The following is an 18,905-nucleotide window of genomic DNA, read 5'->3' as shown; positions in this document are numbered from 1 at the left end:
TGATAATAACGGCCAGTGGGTGAGCGTTTCAATATCGTTAAGTTTGTTAGTAATGTGGAAAATACGAGTTTTAGTTCATGATGAGAAAATTGTAAGTGATTGTGGCCAGAAATTGAAAAGAAAATGTGAAAATGTTTTGGTAGCTTATGAATCTATGCTTGGCAACCGTGGTATGATGTTGAATGTTGATTTTTACTCAATTCTTGTTTAAAGCCTAAAGCATCCAAAACAAAAGATAATGTAAAGGAAGAAACTTCATGGGAAACTTATAATTATCTCTTGTTGAAAATAATATTTTAAAGTATAATCTTGAGAGGAAAATTCAGGGAAATCATTAATAAATAACGCACTTGTAGACATTAAAAGAAAGATAACGTTGGTGGATGTAATGGTCAGAAGAAGAATGGTTGGAAGTATATGTGATATCACCGAGGATAATGATACATTAATATAATTTTGATTAACATAGGGGGAAAATGTTAAATTTGACATTTATTTTGTAGAGGTGGAGGGAGTTGGTATATTTTGAGGGATTAGGTTCGGCCGGAGGCTTATTATCATTATTGAGAGAGAGAGAGAGAGAGAGAGAGAGAGAGAGAGAGAGAGAGAGAGAGAGAGACGGAAGTTAAGGTTACCATAAACGAAGACTATGGACTTGGGGGAGTAGGTAAGACTATTTTTTTTTCAATGATAGAGGGGATGATAAGTGATTAAGCGAAGAAATTAAAATAAAAAAAAGAAAACGAGAAAGATTATCTAGGCACCTACGAGTACACATAGATGACTTAATTGTATTAAAGACGGAATTATGAGGAAAAAAGGTAAGGAGTGACGACAATCGAGGAGCAATTGTGAATAAATGGATCCCTGCATAAACTATACAATTGTATGAAGTGAATGCAGTCTTAGTTTGGTAAAATGAGCATTTGAAAACAGCTTTCACGTAGAGCTTAGAAGAGAGACAGAACCGAACATGCAAGAGTGAAAGGGGCTGTAATAAAAAAAAAAAAAGTTTTGAAAGTTAATGCAGAGAGCACAGGAACGAAAAAATATTAATACATCAGAATTTTATGGGGTTACAGGTAAGATAATGTGGAATAGTAGCGAGTGTGACCAACTGACTGTTCAGTGTTTGTAAATTGTCTAAAAGAGATTCATGTCAGGGGTTTGGCCAGTTTTCATCGTCACGCTGTAAATTGGTGATGGTGGGAGACTTTTCTGATTGCTCACAGTAAATCAACGCAGTGTGGGTGCCCTGACTAATACAGTTTTGCTAAACATGACAATTTATATATCCTTTCACCACGTTAAGGTATTCTCACTCAGAAAGTAATTATATATATATATATATATATATATATATATATATATATATATATATATATATATATATATATGTATATATATATATATATAATTTATGGAACTACTTAGTGCTTCAACGGTCGAGTACTGCAATTAAGAAGATTCACAACATGAATATCATAAGGATTATAGAAGTCACATACATTCAACTGAAAGTTTTGAGTTCTATTTTAAAGATGAACACCCAAACATTGGGATTCTCTTCTTTAAATAGCCATGTGCACACATTTATATATATGATATCATCATTAGCCGTTACTAGTCCACAACAGAACAAATGCCTCATACATGCCCTTCGACTTTCGTCTGATTATGGTCTTTCTGTGCCAGTTCACACCCACATACTTCTTTAGTTCGTTGATCCATAGTCTTCTCTTCCTTCCTCTGCTTCTTTTACAATCGCTAAGGACCCATTCTGTTCTTAATGACCATCTATTGTCTGCCATTCTCATTATATGTCCTGTCCATGTCCACTTCTTTTTCTGACAAGATGTAAGAATATCCTCTACTTTACCGATTAATTTTCAGTCCTACATTTATGCTTTTTCTTTTGAAAAATGTTATCACCTTTTTAAGTCCTTTGATTCACCAAACACAACTACAGCATGTCATCTGCAAATCTTAAGTTGTTAAGGTATTTCTCATTAATATTAATAACTACATTCTCCCAATCTAAATTTTAAAAAACTTCATCTAGGCATGCTGTGAATATTTTAAAAGAGATGGTGTCTCCCTGTCTAACTTCTATATGTAATTTTAGGATTACGTGTATAGATATCTTCGTGTTCAAACAAAAGATTCATCTATACCTTGTTATTTGAAGGGCTTTCATTACTGCTGATGTTTTGGCAGACTTAAAAACTTTCTCACAGTCTATGAATATCATTCAAAGCGGTTTGTCATATTCTGTTGATTTTTTCATGAGCTTTTTAATTACGTGGATATGGTCAATTGTTGAAGAGCCACTTCTAAAGCCTGCCTGCTCTCTTTGGCCTAATATCTTTGTAAATATTTTATATATTACGGAGAGTAAATTTATTGGGCAGTATTTTTTCAGGTCTTTTGACTCTCCTTTTTTGCGAATTTATGGTAATGATAAGTTTTTCCAAGCTGTGGCTATAGAGCATTTTTGAAGACATTTGGTGTAGAGTTCTGCCAGTTTTGCTACTATGAAATCGCCTCCACCTATTATTAAATCAATTGTTAGGCCATCTGCAGCTTTGCCTCTTTTCATGACTTTTAATGCTTTCGTTACTTCTCATACTGTTACGTTTGGTATTGGCTTAGATGTTTCATTATTTCCATTGGTGAAGTTATTTCATATATCACTATTGTATAGCATTGTTTAGAAATCCTTTGCAATATTTATCACTCCATCTTTATTGTGGATATTTCCATTTTCATCCTTTCAAACAAACATCTGTTGATGCCCTGTTCCAAGTCTTATTTTCATCCTTTTGATGCTTCTTTTTCTTTAGTGTTTCCTCAATTTTGGTCTGATTGTGTTTACAAATGTCTTGGGCTTTTGGTTTATTTATTGTTTTGGATATTTCTGCTAATTCTATGTCATATCTCTTGCATTATACCCTCATTTCCAATCTTTTCTTTATTAGGTATTTTCTGATAGTGTTTCTAGTCTTGTTTAGGAACACTTCCACCTATCTCTTGTGCTGATTACAATGCCTTCTTTACTTGTTTTCCATTTCATCCATATATATATATATATATATATATATATATATATATATATATATATATATATATATATATATATATATATATACACATGTGGATGTTTGTATATATGATTGTGATTAATTTTCATATTTACATACGTAAAATACAGAATTGGTTTTTTTCCAATTAATTTTATGAAAACGGGCGATTAAGATGTTTGTTGTGGTAAGCAAGGTAAAAAGGAAGGTTCTTTTTGCACTCAAGTTATAAAAAAAAGTCAAAGGCTAGGCACAATAACCTGTGAGGTGATTTAGCGCCATCACAAATTTAATGAAATCATGTTAGAAATATAAAATGAATGGAAAGCAAACATAAAAAAGTACATGCACACATTAAAACCAATATTACTTCATTAAGGAAATTAATTTACGGTAGCTCTTTAGTTGTGTCCTTCACAACTCGCATATCATTTAAAAGAAAAAAAAAACATTTTTTTGTTGAAGTTTTCATTAAAAGAGACAATTCCCCCACCTACTCATTCAGGAAAAAAGTTACTATAATAAAATGTGACGGGCTGAGAGAAGGTTGTGACTCAAAGGCAGGATGAAAGCTACTGAGTGAGTTTATTGTAGAACACACTCCTTTTTATACAAAATCTCAAAGCAACAAGAATTTTCCTGTTAAAAAAATCGACACTGTTACAGAGGAGAAAAGCAGACATGTTTTTTCAGGTTCTTTTTAGTGCGAGGGAAGAGCGAAGATACAAGCATAATATATACACAAAATGAACTATGTACGATCGTGTGACACACGGTTGGTACAAAAAGCCCCAGTTTTCTGTTAGCTTAAATATTTTTTACATGTGTGTTCTGTACTGTAGCATCACTACTGGAGGATGTTAAAACTGTCATTTTCACTGTACTCAGTTTGATAAAAAGGCAACAACTCTAGCTCAGAGGAGTTGAAAACTTATGGTACTGGTTCATATGGCATACCATTTAATGGTGGACTAATATTATATTCACGTAAATATGGTATTGTCATAAGAAAAAAAAAATCATGAAAACAGTTTTTCATCTCCGAAATCTCTGGAAATTTTTGGATAATGATTTAACTCCTTATGGGCTAATTAAAAGAAATTAGTCTTCAAAAAACATTAGTGTCTTTTTAATTTTCAAAATATTCTAATGTTTGAGATTGATACATAGGCTATAGATTTATTATGCAAGAGTATGTGCATGTCTTGTGGGATTTTTCTTTTATAAACATCATAATTTTCAATCAATGTGGAATGCCCTCCCCAGCCCCAGACTAAGCTTTTTTTCCCTAAATTTCATTTAACATCTTCCTTTGATTTATAAGTGCAGTAGTACTCTATCTTTCTAGAGTAAAATGTTGAGAGGTGCCATACTTATTTGATAAACTTCCTGTTATGTCACTGTCATCTTTGATCTAAAGCGTGCTGCTTGTGGTGTTTAGTAATTGTTTTTCTGGTGGTAAAATTACATTTGTAGTCATTGGACATTTCCGGGATATATTGTCTTGAGATATCTAAAATAGCTCCTTTGTTGTTGCTATGCTTATAGTGATATTTCAGTTGTTCATAATTAGGTTTTACTGACATTTACAATAAAACCAAACTATTTATAGTCCATTTCTTTTAGCGAGGCAGATTTGCACCAACTCACAAAGGTGCCCTTTTAGCTCGGAAAAGTTTCCTGATCGCTGATTGGTTAGAATTATTTTGTCCAACCAATCAGCGATCAGGAAACTTTTCCGAGCTAAAAGGGCACCGCTGCGAGTCGGTGCAAATATGCCTCGCTAAAAGAAATGGACTAAAGTTAAAACTGCTATAGGACTTGTAGTCAAGAAATTTCCTTGTGAATCCTTGAAGATTTCTTGTTATACCAATCTGCAGTAAGTCTTTTATAAGACTAATCTTGACTCCCTCAGTGATAAAAAGTCTACAGACCTCTACTATTGCATTGTTCCCGGTAGATAGTTGGTTTAACATACTCAATACTCATAATTAAATTCCTGTTTGTACATAATATGCATTACAAATATTGACTGTGAAACATTTTATATAACTGCTATAATTTCAATTATTTTAAAACATTTTCACGATGGCCCTAATATTAACGGTTATGAAACAACCTTAACTTCAAAGGTTAATTTTTTTTTTTTTACACGACTCCCTAATTTCAGCGACTAAAACATTTTACACGAACACCCAGTTTCAATTATTTTATATTTTACTAGACTCATAATTTCATTGATTTACATTTTACACGATTGTCCTAATTTCAGTGATTTTACATTTTACAAGGCTCTCCTAATTTCAATGATTTTATATTTTACATGACTGCCCTATCATCAAGGATTGTAAAACATTTTGCACAACTCATGATTTTAGTGACTAACATTTTATATGACTTTACTTTCAGTAATTTTAAAACATTTCACATGACTGCATTAGCTTCAGTGATTGTGAATATTTTACGACTCCCTTAGTTTCATTGATTGTAAAACTTAATATGACTGCCTTAATTTCAATTATCATAAAACATTTTACATGATGTTTGTCATAATTTAAGTGATTGCTAATAATTTACATGTTTGCTTCAATTTCACCGATTGTAACACATTTTGCATTGCTGCCCTAATTTTAATCATGTAAACATTTCAGTTATTATAAAAACATTTTACATGTGAGCCCTAATTTTAGTAATTGTTAAAGCATTTCACACATCTGTCCTAATTTCCATTATTGTTAAATATTTTATATAAGTATCTTAGTTTCAGTGATTGTAAAACCTTTTTGAATTAGTACCTTAGTTTCAGTGCTTGAAGAAAATTTTAACAGTACCTTAGTATCCGTAATTGTAAATAATTTCAAACGAGTACATTATTTCAGTGATTATATTATAAATGAGTGCCTTAGTTTCAATGATTGTAAAATATTTTCAATATGGTAATTACCTTACTTTCAGTGATTGTAAAACATTTTCAATGAGTACCTTAGTTTTAGTGATTGTAAAACATAGTTATATACATGATGCCAAGATGAAAAGATCAGGTTCATCAGTAATCAGGAGGATGCTTGGTAAAATTGTGTAGTATGCATAAGCATTTACAGTCACTTTGAAATGTAAAAGGCGTTTCCTAAATATTCCAGTAATTTATGCTTTATTTCTCCTGTATTTTGGCTACTTATATAGTCCCTCTCCATTGTCGTAGAATTTATATTTTTCAATATTAATCTTACCCGGTGATCATGTAGCTGCAGCTCTGCTGCCCGACAGAAAAAACCTACGGGCGGGATACGCCAGCGATCGCTATACAGGTGGGGGTGTACATCAACAGCGCCATCTGTCGAGTAGGTACTCCAGTACTTATTGTCAACAAAGAACCAATTTTCTCTCTGTCGTGCCACCGGCAACACCTACTTGATACGCTGTTGTTTCTGGAGTTGATTTTCACGCTATTTGGTGATGTATTCTCTCTAGATATTAGCTTTCGCTGTACAGGAGTTATTATCAATACCTTATCAAGCTTTATTGATTAGATTTTGGATTAGTTGTTGACGACTTGGATAGATTTTGGATTCCCCCCTTTGACTAATTCAAGATGTCTGACACTACTCAAGTCCCCAAGTACAGGCAGTGTAGCGCTAGGGACTGTTCTAGGCGTCTTCCGAAGGCCTCTATAGATCCTCACACCGTTTGTTCCAATTGTAGGGGTAAATCCTGTCAATTGGAAGATCGATGTGAGGAATGCGCTGGGCTTTCGGAATTCGATTTTCGTGAATTCCTTAAGAATGCACGTAGGCTAGAGAAGGATAGGATCAGGAGGAGTTCGTCTCGCTCTTTTGATTTTTCCTCTCCCCATGCCCCACAACCTATTCCTTCCCCTGTAGTGGTGACACCCGACCCTTCTACTAGCTCTCAGCAACCCTCGATGGCGGACATGATGCGTGCCATTCAAGCTCTTGGTGACAGAGTTGAGTCATTAGCGAATGACCGCAATCAACTCTTGGCCGACGTCAAAGAGTTGAAGTAGAAAAGTGCAGTGGGAAGTGTAGTGAGTGCAAGGGTTGTGAAAAGTGTCAGTGTTACGCATGAGGGTGCATCTGTTCGTGCCAGTCGTCCTCCCAGTCCGGGACCTCTTGCAAGCTCCCAAGCCCAGGGGAGAAGCAATGTCGAAGGACCAAAGGGTTCGACAGGCCTTGATCAGCGTACAGATGTACCCTCAGTGGTTGCGGACGTATCTTGCAGAGATCGTCCCACCCACAAACAGACGAGTGAGCCCATTCATTCCTCGTCTGTGGAAGAAGTTTCTCGTCAGAAACGCTGGACCAAGGTCTCACGACCTCTCAAGCGCAAGGTCCCTTCCGAGCGAGTCCAACGGCCCAGGTGTAGCCACTGGGTCAGTTCGGACTCGCCGCAGTCTTCCGAAGACTGCACACCTCCCAAGAGAGGTAGAGTGGTTCCGCAGCAGGCAATCACTCCGTCTGTTGCCGCACCAACCGCTGTAGACCCTAAATGGTCTATGCAGACTCAGCTAGCTTCCTTCATGCAGGAGTATCGTGCTGAGAAGGTTGACGCTGCACCCGTTAACCTACAACCTGCCACGGTTGTGCGCTCAGCAGACACTGCGGCTGCCTGCTCCCACACTCCGGCTGTGAGAGCTCCACCACCGATGCGCAGTCGACCCTGCCAGACGCATGTTGACGTTAGCCGACATGCGGCACCCTCCGTTGACATGCGTGAGCTACCGCATCAGCAGTGGGAAGGTGCTGTCAAGCTGCCGTGTTTTGACGCAATGCGGCAGTCTCCGCAACCCACGGCAGTCCCCACCACGCACCACCACTCCGCTTTTGTTGTTGCCAGCTCTCAGACTGACCAGCAGCGGCATGATGTTGGATCCAGTGCAGCTACGCATGCACCCGTGCTACCGGATTCAGCCGTTCAGCTTTCTTCTCCTCCTTTGCCGCTTCCTCCTCAGCATTCGGATGAAGGAATCTCTGATGACGACGAAGCTGCGCATTTGGACGATCAACACTCCGACATAGAGGAACCCAAGACTACGCCTCCATCCTTAGACTTTAGGAAAGTCATTGCCCTGTTTAAGGAGTTGTATCCGGACCAGTTTGTGTCTGCAGCCCCACGCTCACCTCCCTCTGAGTTCGCTTTAGGCATGCAGTCAGCAGCTCCTGCCTTTACGAAGCTTGTACTCGCGCGCTCATCCAAGAGAGCTTTAAGGGTACTGGGAGAGTGGTTGCAGGCCAAGAAGCAACTTGGGAAGACATCCTTCATCTTTCCACCGACCAAGCTTGCTTCCAAATCTAGCGTCTGGTATGCCACGGGAGAAGATCTCGGCTTGGGAGTTCCTGCCTCTGCCCAGGGCGAGAAGCTGGTAGACTCTCCCCGCAGACTGGGTATGAGACGCTCCAAGATTTGCTGGACCTTTTCGGACATGGACCATCTTTTAAAGGGAGTTTTCCGAGCGTTTGAGATCTTCAACTTTCTGGACTGGTGTTTGGGAGCGTTGAGCAGAAAGACCTCCCCTTCGGATAAGGACTCTGCCATGCTCATCATGTCATGCATGGACAAAGCCATTCGGGATGGGTCTGGCGAGCTTGCGGCTTCGTTTGTGTCGGGAGTTCTTAAGAAGCGAGATCACCTTTGCTCCTTCTTGTCGGCGGGGATCACACCATGTCAGAAGTCAGAGCTGATGTTTGCTCCGCTATCCAAGTGTCTCTTTCCTGAAGAGCTGATCAAGGGGATTGCCGCCTCGTTGATCCAGAAAGATACCCATGACCTGGTGGCGTCATCCGCACGTAAAGTCACAGCTTTACCTTCCGTGCCTAGACCTAGGATGGACACACCAGCGTCTAGGTTCGTTCCACCCTTTCGTGGCAGAACCTCCAGCAGAGGAGATACCCGTGCCAATAGTCAACGTGGCAAAAAGAAGAAGAGTTCCAAGTCCTCAAAAGGCAGAGTCTGACTGCCATCTTCTCCAGACAGCAGTGGGAGCCAGGCTCAAGAACTACTGGCAGGCCTGGGAGAACAGGGGTGCAGACGCACAGTCTGTGAAGTTGCTCAGAGAGGGGTACAGGATTCCATTCTTGCGCAAGCCCCCTCTAGCAACAACTCCCATCGACCTCTCTCCCAGGTACAGAGAGGAGGACAGGAGGCTAGCTTTACAGCAAGAGGTGTCTCTCTTGCTACAAAAGGGAGCGGTAGTCATAGTCCGGGACCATCAATCCCCGGGCTTCTACAACCGTCTCTTCTTAGTAGCGAAGAAGACAGGAGGGTGGAGACCGGTGCTAGACGTCAGTGCTCTAAATGTCTTTGTCACCAAGCAGACGTTCACCATGGAGACGACGAAGTCGGTGCTAGCATCGGTCAGGAAGGAAGACTGGATGGTCTCGTTAGACCTAAAGGACGCGTACTTTCACGTCCCCATCCATCCAGATTCCCAACCTTTCCTAAGGTTCGTCTTTGGGAAGGTGGTTTACCAGTTCCAAGCCCTGTGCTTTGGCCTAAGCACGGCACCTCTAGTGTTTACCAAACTGATGAGGAATATTGCCAAATTCCTGCATTTAGCAGACATCAGAGCCTCCCTCTATTTGGACGACTGGCTTTTAAGAGCTGCGTCAAGTCGTCGCTGTCTGGAGAATCTCAAATGGACTATGGATCTGACCAAGGAATTGGGTCTCCTGGTCAATATAGAAAAGTCCCAACTCGTTCCATCCCAAACTATAGTCTATCTAGGTATGGAGATTCAGAGTCAAGCTTTTCGGGCTTTTCTGTCGGCCCCCAGAATCAGTCAAGCCCAAGAATGCATCCAGAGCATGCTGAAAAGGAACCGATGTTCAGTCAGACAGTGGATGAGTCTAATAGGGACGCTTTCATCGCTGGACCAGTTCATCGCGTTAGGGAGACTCCACCTCCGACCCCTTCAGTATCACCTAGCTGCTCACTGGAGAAAGGACATGACGCTAGAAGCGGTCTCAGTTCCTATATCCGAAGAGATGAAGTCTGCACTGACTTGGTGGAAGAACAGCATTCTTCTCAAGGAAGGTCTACCACTGGCTGTTCAGACCCCCGACCACCTTCTTTTCTCGGACGCATCGGACACGGGCTGGGGTGCGACACTGGACGGTCGGGAATGCTCGGGCATGTGGAATCCGGATCAAAGAGCACTACACATCAACTGCAAGGAGCTACTGGCAGTTCATCTGGCCTTGAGAAGCTTCAAGTCCCTCCTTCTAGGCAAGGTAGTGGAGGTGAACTCCGACAACACTACAGCCTTGGCGTACATCTCCAAGCAAGGAGGGACTCATTCGAGGAAGTTGTTCGAGATCGCAAGGGACCTCCTCACCTGGTCAAGAGATCGAAAGATATCGCTTGTAACGAGGTTCATTCAAGGCGACATGAATGTCATGGCAGACCGCCTCAGCCGGAAGGGTCAGATCATCCCTACAGAATGGACCCTTCACAAGAATGTTTGCAACAGACTATGGGCCCTGTGGGGTCAGCCCACCATAGATCTGTTCGCTACCTCGATGACCAAGAGGCTCCCAAATTATTGCTCACCGATTCCGGACCCAGCAGCAGTTCACGTAGATGCCTTTCTTCTGGATTGGTCCCATCTAGACCTTTATGTGTTCCCCCCGTTCAAGATTGTCAACAAGGTACTGCAGAAGTTCGCCTCTCACGAAGGGACAAGGTTGACGTTGGTTGCTCCCCTCTGGCCCGCGAGAGAATGGTTCACCGAGGTACTGCAATGGCTAGTAGACGTTCCCAGGACTCTTCCTCTAAGAGTGGACCTTCTGCGTCAGCCGCACGTAAAGAAGGTACACCCAAGCCTCCACGCTCTTCGTCTGACTGCCTTCAGAGTATCGAAAGACTCTCAAGAGCTAGAGGCTTTTCGAAGGAGGCAGCCAGAGCGATTGCCAGAGCAAGGAGGACATCCACTCTCAAGGTCTACCAGTCAAAATGGGAAGTCTTCCGAAGCTGGTGCAAGGCGAATTCAGTATCCTCAACCAGTACCTCTGTAACGCAGATAGCTGACTTCCTTTTACACCTAAGGAAGGTAAGATCCCTATCAGCTCCTACGATCAAAGGTTACAGAAGCATGTTGGCAGCAGTCTTCCGCCACAGAGGCTTAGATCTTTCCAACAACAAAGATCTACAGGACCTCCTTAAGTCTTTTGAGACCTCAAAGGAGCGTCGGTTAGCCACACCAGGTTGGAACTTAGACGTGGTTTTAAAGTTCCTGATGTCAGCAAGGTTCGAACCGCTTCAATCAGCCTCTTTTAAAGATCTCATGTTGAAGACTCTTTTCCTCGTTTGCTTAGCAACAGCTAAAAGAGTCAGTGAGATACACGCCTTCAGCAGGAACATAGGATTTACATCTGAAACGGCTACATGTTCCTTACAGCTTGGTTTTTTAGCTAAAAACGAACTCCCTTCTCGTCCTTGGCCCAAATCGTTCGAGATTCCAAGTCTGTCCAGTTTGGTTGGAAACGAACAAGAGAGAGTACTATGCCCAGTAAGAGCTCTTAAGTACTATTTAAGACGTACGAAGCCATTACGAGGACAATCAGAAGCTTTATGGTGTTCTATTAAGAAACCTTCTTTACCGATGTCGAAGAACGCAGTTTCTTATTACATCAGACTTTTGATTAGAGAAGCCCATTCTCATCTGAATGAGGAAGACCATGCTTTGCTGAAGGTAAGGACACATGAAGTTAGAGCTGTCGCTACTTCAGTGGCCTTCAAACAGAACCGATCTCTCCAGAGTGTAATGGATGCAACCTATTGGAGAAGCAAGTCAGTGTTCGCATCATTTTACCTTAAAGATGTCCAGTCTCTTTACGAGAACTGCTACACCCTGGGACCATTCGTAGCAGCGAGTGCAGTAGTAGGTGAGGGCTCAACCACTACATTCCCATAATCCCATAACCTTTTTTAATCTTTCTCTTGAAATGCTTTTTATTGTTGTTTTTGGGTTGTACGGAAGGCTAAGAAGCCTTTCGCATCCTGGTTGATTTGGCGGGTGGTCAAATTCTTTCTTGAGAAGCGCCTAGATTAGAGGTTGTGATGAGGTCCTTTAGTATGGGTTGCAGCCCTTCATACTTCAGCACCTAGGAGTCGCTCAACATCCTAAGAGGATCGCGAGGCTCAGTAAGGAAGACGTACTTAAAAAGGCAGAGTAATGGTTCAAGTCGACTTCCTTACCAGGTACTTATTAATTTTATGTTTGTTATTTTGAATAACTGCTAAAATGAAATACGGGATACTTAGCTTCTAATGTTAACATATATGCTGGTCTCCACCCACCCCCCTGGGTGTGAATCAGCTACATGATCACCGGGTAAGATTAATATTGAAAAATGTTATTTTCCTTATTAAAATAAATTTTTGAATATACTTACCTGGTGATCATGAATTAAAGGACCCTCCCTTCCTCCCCATAGAGACCCAGTGGACCGAGGAGAAAATTGGTTCTTTGTTGACAAGAAGTACTGGAGTACCTACTCGACAGATGGCGCTGTTGATGTACACCCCCACCTGTATAGCGATCGCTGGCGTATCCCGCCCGTAGGTTTTTTCTGTCGGGCAGCAGAGCTGCAGCTACATGATCACCGGGTAAGTATATTCAAAAATTTATTTTACTAAGGAAAATAACATTTTTCTTTCACTGGTGACCTATTTTCCCTCCCTTTTTCTTCAAAATTATCTTATGTTTATGCAAAGGATCGTACTGGCTCATTATTAAACAAAATGATCAGAATGTTTTAAATGACCTATGGTTTTTTAATAATATAATAATTTTAGTTCTTAAAGGTAACAAAGCATAAATAAAAGTAAATTTCACTGCAAGGATTGTTTCACTTCTTAATGAGAACTTTTTAATTGCTTGAGAGGTGTTATCTGATTAAATTTTACCATGCCTATATCCTTAACCATAATAGAGAGTTAGTGGTGTGTTAGTTTCTTAATGGCAATGTAGAATTTAAAGAATACAGTAATTCTAACTCCCTTTTCTTTTCAGATGTTTGGGGAAGTTTCTACCTGCCATTTCTTTACTCTCTCATATCCTGTCTTGGCGTCTTAATGCTACTGTGTAAGTTTGATACCCTTTTTTTTAAATGAGGTTTAAGAACTTTTTTTTATTCCTACTTGCATACAAATTCTCATCCTTTAATAGCTAGAACTCGGCTATTAGAATTATAACGAGTTGTCAGTAGTTACTGGTGGATGCCGTGGAAGCTCCGCCCCATCGCCAGCACACTTGAATAGATACTTTATTTTTAGCTGCCTGATAGTACACACATAAATTTAGTTCGTGATTCCAACTGGTTGTTTTAATCTGTGCTTTTTTATTTTATATACTAAATTGGTTGGTTAGGGCATCATTTGAGAGGGATATTAAGGAAGAAGTGAGGTCTTACAGTGTTTTCTTTGATAACTGTAACTGCCAACAGTTAACCGTGAAACCTGCCGATTATTGTTCTGCCTGTTAAGCAGCATTTTTGTTTGCTGTTTATTCCTTTGTGAGTGTGGCCTAGTTATGTCAATGTAACCCTGAGGAAGTTGGGTTTTCTTGGACATCGTTTCCACTTCCGCTGAGTGTGAGAGGAGGGTGCGCCAACCTTTTTCTCTTCGTTAGTGTTTTCCCGTGTCCTGTGATCTCTTACCCCATTGGAGCGTCGTCATTAGTCTAGACCAGTGGTTCTCAACCTATTTTTCCGACCTCTCCAAACAATATTGGTAGAGATGCGTGACCGCTGCCATCCCCGAAGTGCTTTTAAGAAACACACTCAGTGTTCCTCAGATTTTGACAACAACATCTAGTATGATAATATAGATATTAAATAATACACGCATTGTAGATTTAATTCATTTATTACTCTTTGGCTTTACAATAACTCAGATAAGTATAAAGGTTTTGGAATATGCAAGCCACAGTTAAACATCATGAAATGTTACGATAAAACTATAAAAATAAGATAATGAAATTGCATGGGAAGAACTGTAAGAATTTCTGGTGAAATAATTTATTATGTGATGTATGTAAAAATTAAAGTACAATATTCATGGAAGATTAATGATAATAGTCAGCATTTAAGTCCTGCTATGGTGCTCCACTAGTAGTGATTAGTTAATAATATTCCCATTCCACAGTGAAAAATAATAATTACTCTGGCCTAAGTGTACAATTAATAACTCTTGTTAGTAAGACACTTGGGCCTGCTTTTTTTTTTAGCACAATAACTCTATTCTCGGTTTGATAACAGAGATGGCAACTTGGTCATCCACAACCCAGAGGTGTGATGTGTATTTGTTTTTAATATGTGTCAGTGGCAAAAAGTCTCTTCACACAAAGAAATTGATCCAAAAGGAATTAGTATGCCGTGCAGCTTTGAATAATCATCCAGTGTGGTTGAGCCAAACAATAATGTCTGTAAGGTCCAATCACTGGACAGCTCTAGGAGTTCATCCTCCATGTAGAATGATGAATGCTCCAATGTAACAGTGAATGGTTGTCGTATCTAGTAATAACGTTGTGGGGTTGTCTTTTTTGAGAAGTACTTCTTGAAGTGGGGCACAAAACCTCGGAGGTGAGTCGTGATCATACTATCATGTTATCAATACTGTACTTAGTTAGTTCTCCTTCATAAATTCCCCCAGTTCAGGAAACATTTCTACACTGCCCTTATCAACTTACACAACCCAATGTTCTAGCTTCCTTGTACGTAAATACATCAGTTTTGTCAGAAAGAATCTAGCTACCTATCGTGGAATTAATGCGCAATCACGTATAATTACTTCACTTTGAATATGAAGCAGTTTTACATATAGAATCACAATGCTTTAAAATTATTTAGAGTAAAATAATGTAACAATAAATTTGTGAAAAAATTTCTATAATAAATTCACAATAAATTCCTTCAAAGAAAAGGACTGTACGTGAAAGTGCCATGATTTATTTATTTAGAGTGAAATACAATAAAAAGATGGAATCTGTAATTATTGTAAAATAAATAAGCATGGTACGTTATCGTAGAATAAGTGTGCATGTATATCTAATGGTGACATCTTGTATGCAGCTACATTGAGGGGTCCGATGCCTCATCATAAAGGGTTAAACCAGCCAACTAAGCCTTTCTACTTAGGATATGTATAGGAACATTTCACAAATTTTTAAGGTCATTTGTATTTTTAAAAACTGTATGAACCTGAGTCTTTTGTTTTACATGCTTCAGCCATCCCAAAGGTCCTAGGTGAAGTTCAAAGTGGTTACTCGGTGTGCTGGTGAGGGATAGGGCTTCCCCGCCACCTACTAGTAACTATCGACACCTCGTTAAAATTTTAACAGCCAAGTTCCAGCTACACTGAAAAAATATTCCTGTTTGTATAATTAGGAAATATACTAATTACTGATACATAAGTTTATTTAGAAGCTTTTTGTAAAATAAATTGGGAACTGTTTGTAAAATGTATAGAATTTTTTATAAGTCAGCTGGAGATCTCTATATAGTTAAGCTGGGATTTTCATATTTCAATTTTTAATTTTAAATCAATAAATATTGTACTATTTATTGATGTCTTATATAGAGTACCTCAAGCACTGTATGGTTTGATTTTCACAGTATGCACTCCAGTTGGGCTGGCCCATTTGTTTACTGCTATGGGGCGTTTGATGGTAAAGCCAGGATTCCTGAGAGATCTAGCAGAAGAGTATCAGGCTGCTGTATTACAAGAAGATGCCTTAGCTAGACAGCTAGCTCAGCCTTTGCATCCGCATGCGAGGGTCATTACCAGATCAACTTCCAGTGCTCCAACAAGGGAAAGTATTCTCCATCAATACCATATTATTAAGAAGACCAGATTAAAACTAGGTAAGTGCATCACTTTTTTATATATAATTCTTTTTCTGTACATTATTATGTAAATTTAATTTCTAGTTTTTATGAATGTTCATTTTCAGTTTGCAAGATGTTTACTATACAAACAATTTACTAATGTCCTAATATTTTTTCAAACAGAAGAGCGTCGACGCGCTGGAGTTTTAAAACGCACCTTAGCATACCCTCTTGCATTACTCATTCTGCTTGCCCTAACTGGGACAGCTGTAGCAATTGTGGGCCTAAATACATTACAGTTACTAATTGGGATTAAAGCCCTTCCTCTAGCATCTGCTCCAGCCATATTAGGAGAAGCACAGCAAGGCAAGGTAAAACCATGGTACAAATTTCATTTTGTTAAATTAGTACACAGTAGAATATGCTTTTATTTCCTCTTTTAACCCTTTTACCCCCAATGGACGCACTGGTATGTTTCACAAAACTTATCCCTTTACCCCCATGGACGTCCTTGCAAAAAACTGCTATTTACATTTTTTTTTTTTGCATATTTTTGATAACTTTTGGTGAAACTTCAGGCATTTTCCAAAAGAATGAGACTAACCTGACCTCTCTATGACAAAAATTAAGGCTGTTAGAGTAATTTAAAAAGAAGATATTGCAAAATGTGCTTGAAAAAGAAAATGCCTGGGGGTTAAGGGTTGGAAAGTTCCAAATAGCTTGGGGGTAAAAGGGTTAAGATTAAGTATCCCAAATTTTCAGTGCTCATTCTTGTGAACTCTTTCCTCATTTCCTTATACTGTACAAAATATGAGACTGGAAAACAAGTCAGCATAGTGTTAAATTTCTTGTTTAGGTTCATCACTTTAGTGAAAATTCTTCATTTCATGGGTGGAGAAAATATTGCTCCAAAAATAATTTATTTTATAAAAGTACAGTACTTTAATTTGTCTTTACCCTAACTATACAAACCAGAGTCATTTAATAGAAGCATGACTTCAGCGAAGCTGAAACGGCCATTGAAACTTAACAAGGCCCTGCCCACTTACCTGGTAGAATTATGTTCACTTGTAGCATTAACATAGAACTTGCATGGTTGTAGAGGGAGGGGGGGGGGGGGGTGTGGCAGTTTAACTCAAAAGGACTCAGGTTTGTAAGTTAGGAAAATTATACATTACTTGAAAAAAAAATTTTATTCCTACATAAATGCAACCATAATTTTTTAAGAGTAGATTCATCCCTAGGAGGGAGGAAGTCCCTATAACCAAACTGGCTGGTTTACTAACCCAGGAAATGACAATGCACTTTGGTCTTGTGCAAGAGCAAAATAAATGACTCCTGCCAATCTCTTAACTACTGAAGCAGGTGTTAGCTATGTTTGTACCTGGAGACGGGTAGGCAGTCACAAAAGATCCTATATCTGAAAGGACACATTGTTTTGAATGTATGGTAATTGTGAAAAATGAGCTTGCATACATTATTTCCCCAGTTGTCTAGGAGGATACTTCAAACATAACTTCTTTGTAACGAACAGTTACTCAGTCGTGAAGCTTGCCTGCACCTTGCATCCAGTCCAGCACTTAATGGAATGACTGCTGCACCCCAAGGAGAAGAGGGAAGAAGAGAAGTGTTAGACTTTCTTACCTCTACTTTTAGGCTTTTATTGCAACCGCTATCTTGACTAGATGCCTCTTGTCTCGTAAGGGAGCTTGTTCGCAACACAACTTGAGTTGCTGGTAAACTGCTGTATGTAGTGAGCAGCAAAGGTTGTCTATCATACCAGACTCCTGCCTTCAAAACTAGCACCACTTAACATGTTTTTCCTTACGGTTAGGGTAGATCCGATATCTCTTGACTCTTTGCGCTCAATCTTGAATGGTTCTTCCATCCTGTTGTTGGATCACCACATCTGATGATGCACAAGTCAAAGGAAGCAATGTTCTTGGATATCGTTTTCATTAGCCTTTCAGCGTGGGAGTCTAGCGTCTCTCAATAGGCTTTGATTTCTCTAGGTAGCTTTGTTGTGTCCTTACAGGACAGAGGAGCAAGTCCTGAGTCCTGCTTGTAAAGAAGAGATGGAGAAAGACTTGATTAGAATCTCGGCAAGCTTTGCTTGCATGCAGTCTGCACTATGTGCCCAAGGCAAATGCTCCTGCAGGGAACTCTCCTGGTGAGTTGAGATGAGCTGTTCTCTTCTTTTCGGCTCTTTCAGCACAACCACCTAACTTGTGTCCTGCTAAGCCTGTTGGCCTTTTGAGGTTGGCATACATGAGGTATATGTCCGCGAGTCTACCACATGCAAACCTCTGGCGAGTTTGCAAACTCTTACAAGTTCTGACTTAACATATTCACGCCCGTGCACACACAGAAACGTACGTGCACATTTCTTTGGCACATGCTCAGTCTACTGCACCACCTTAAAACCCTGATTCCACATGGATTCAGGAGATTGTGAAAGCAGTCTTAGCCACCTGAGCTGCTCCTGTTAGGACTCCGGCTTCATCAGTTAATCTCGATGATCTGATTGCCATTCCATAGGTGACATCAGTGTTTCCAGGGAACCCTAGACCTCCCTCCTAACCCAGGTGTTGGAGCACAATGACCACCTCTTGTATTCCATCTGCCCTTCAGCCCTGCCTAGGGCCCGGTACCAATGGCTCCTCCAATGCATGTTTCCAGATACCAGAAGCATCTTGAGACAGAGGCTCTCAGGGCAAGTCTTTCGGAACTTGACCCCATGTGGGAAATGTTGCGATCTTCCTGACAAAGCTTCACCAGAGGCATAGAAGGCCAAGACAGGTCACTCCACCTCCAGAAGACAAGCTCCACCCAAGAACCAGTAGGGATCAAGATGACTACTCTGCCTGTTCTGTTCTGTCCCCAGGACTCTCTGCGGCCTTTGTGGATCCCTCACAGACTTCACAGTCTTTAGAGATTTCTCAGCCCCAAGAAAACAGTATTTTAGCCTACTTCATAGGCA

General features: G+C 40.1%; 2 protein-coding genes across 2 annotated transcripts in view; one reads left to right on the top strand and one right to left on the bottom strand.

The window, feature by feature from the left end:
- LOC137650428 (uncharacterized) overlaps positions 1 to 13,025 on the bottom strand; it is a 24,871-nt gene extending 11,846 nt beyond the window's left edge. The window contains exon 1 of the mRNA XM_068383660.1: positions 13,005 to 13,025. Coding sequence (XP_068239761.1) covers positions 13,005 to 13,025 — 21 coding nt within the window. The remainder of the gene's footprint in view (positions 1 to 13,004) is intronic.
- LOC137651225 (protein LMBR1L-like) overlaps positions 1 to 18,905 on the top strand; it is a 62,430-nt gene that overhangs the window by 21,092 nt on the left and 22,433 nt on the right. The window contains exons 4-6 of the mRNA XM_068384423.1: positions 13,111 to 13,182; positions 15,713 to 15,961; positions 16,109 to 16,296. Of these exons, the coding sequence (XP_068240524.1) occupies positions 13,111 to 13,182; positions 15,713 to 15,961; positions 16,109 to 16,296 (509 nt within the window). The remainder of the gene's footprint in view (positions 1 to 13,110; positions 13,183 to 15,712; positions 15,962 to 16,108; positions 16,297 to 18,905) is intronic.

Source organism: Palaemon carinicauda, chromosome 12 (assembly GCF_036898095.1).
Source record: "Palaemon carinicauda isolate YSFRI2023 chromosome 12, ASM3689809v2, whole genome shotgun sequence".
NCBI classification, from domain to species: domain Eukaryota; kingdom Metazoa; phylum Arthropoda; class Malacostraca; order Decapoda; family Palaemonidae; genus Palaemon; species Palaemon carinicauda.
Note: the sequence above shows the minus strand (reverse complement) of the source record. Positions and strands in the feature narration are given on the sequence as shown.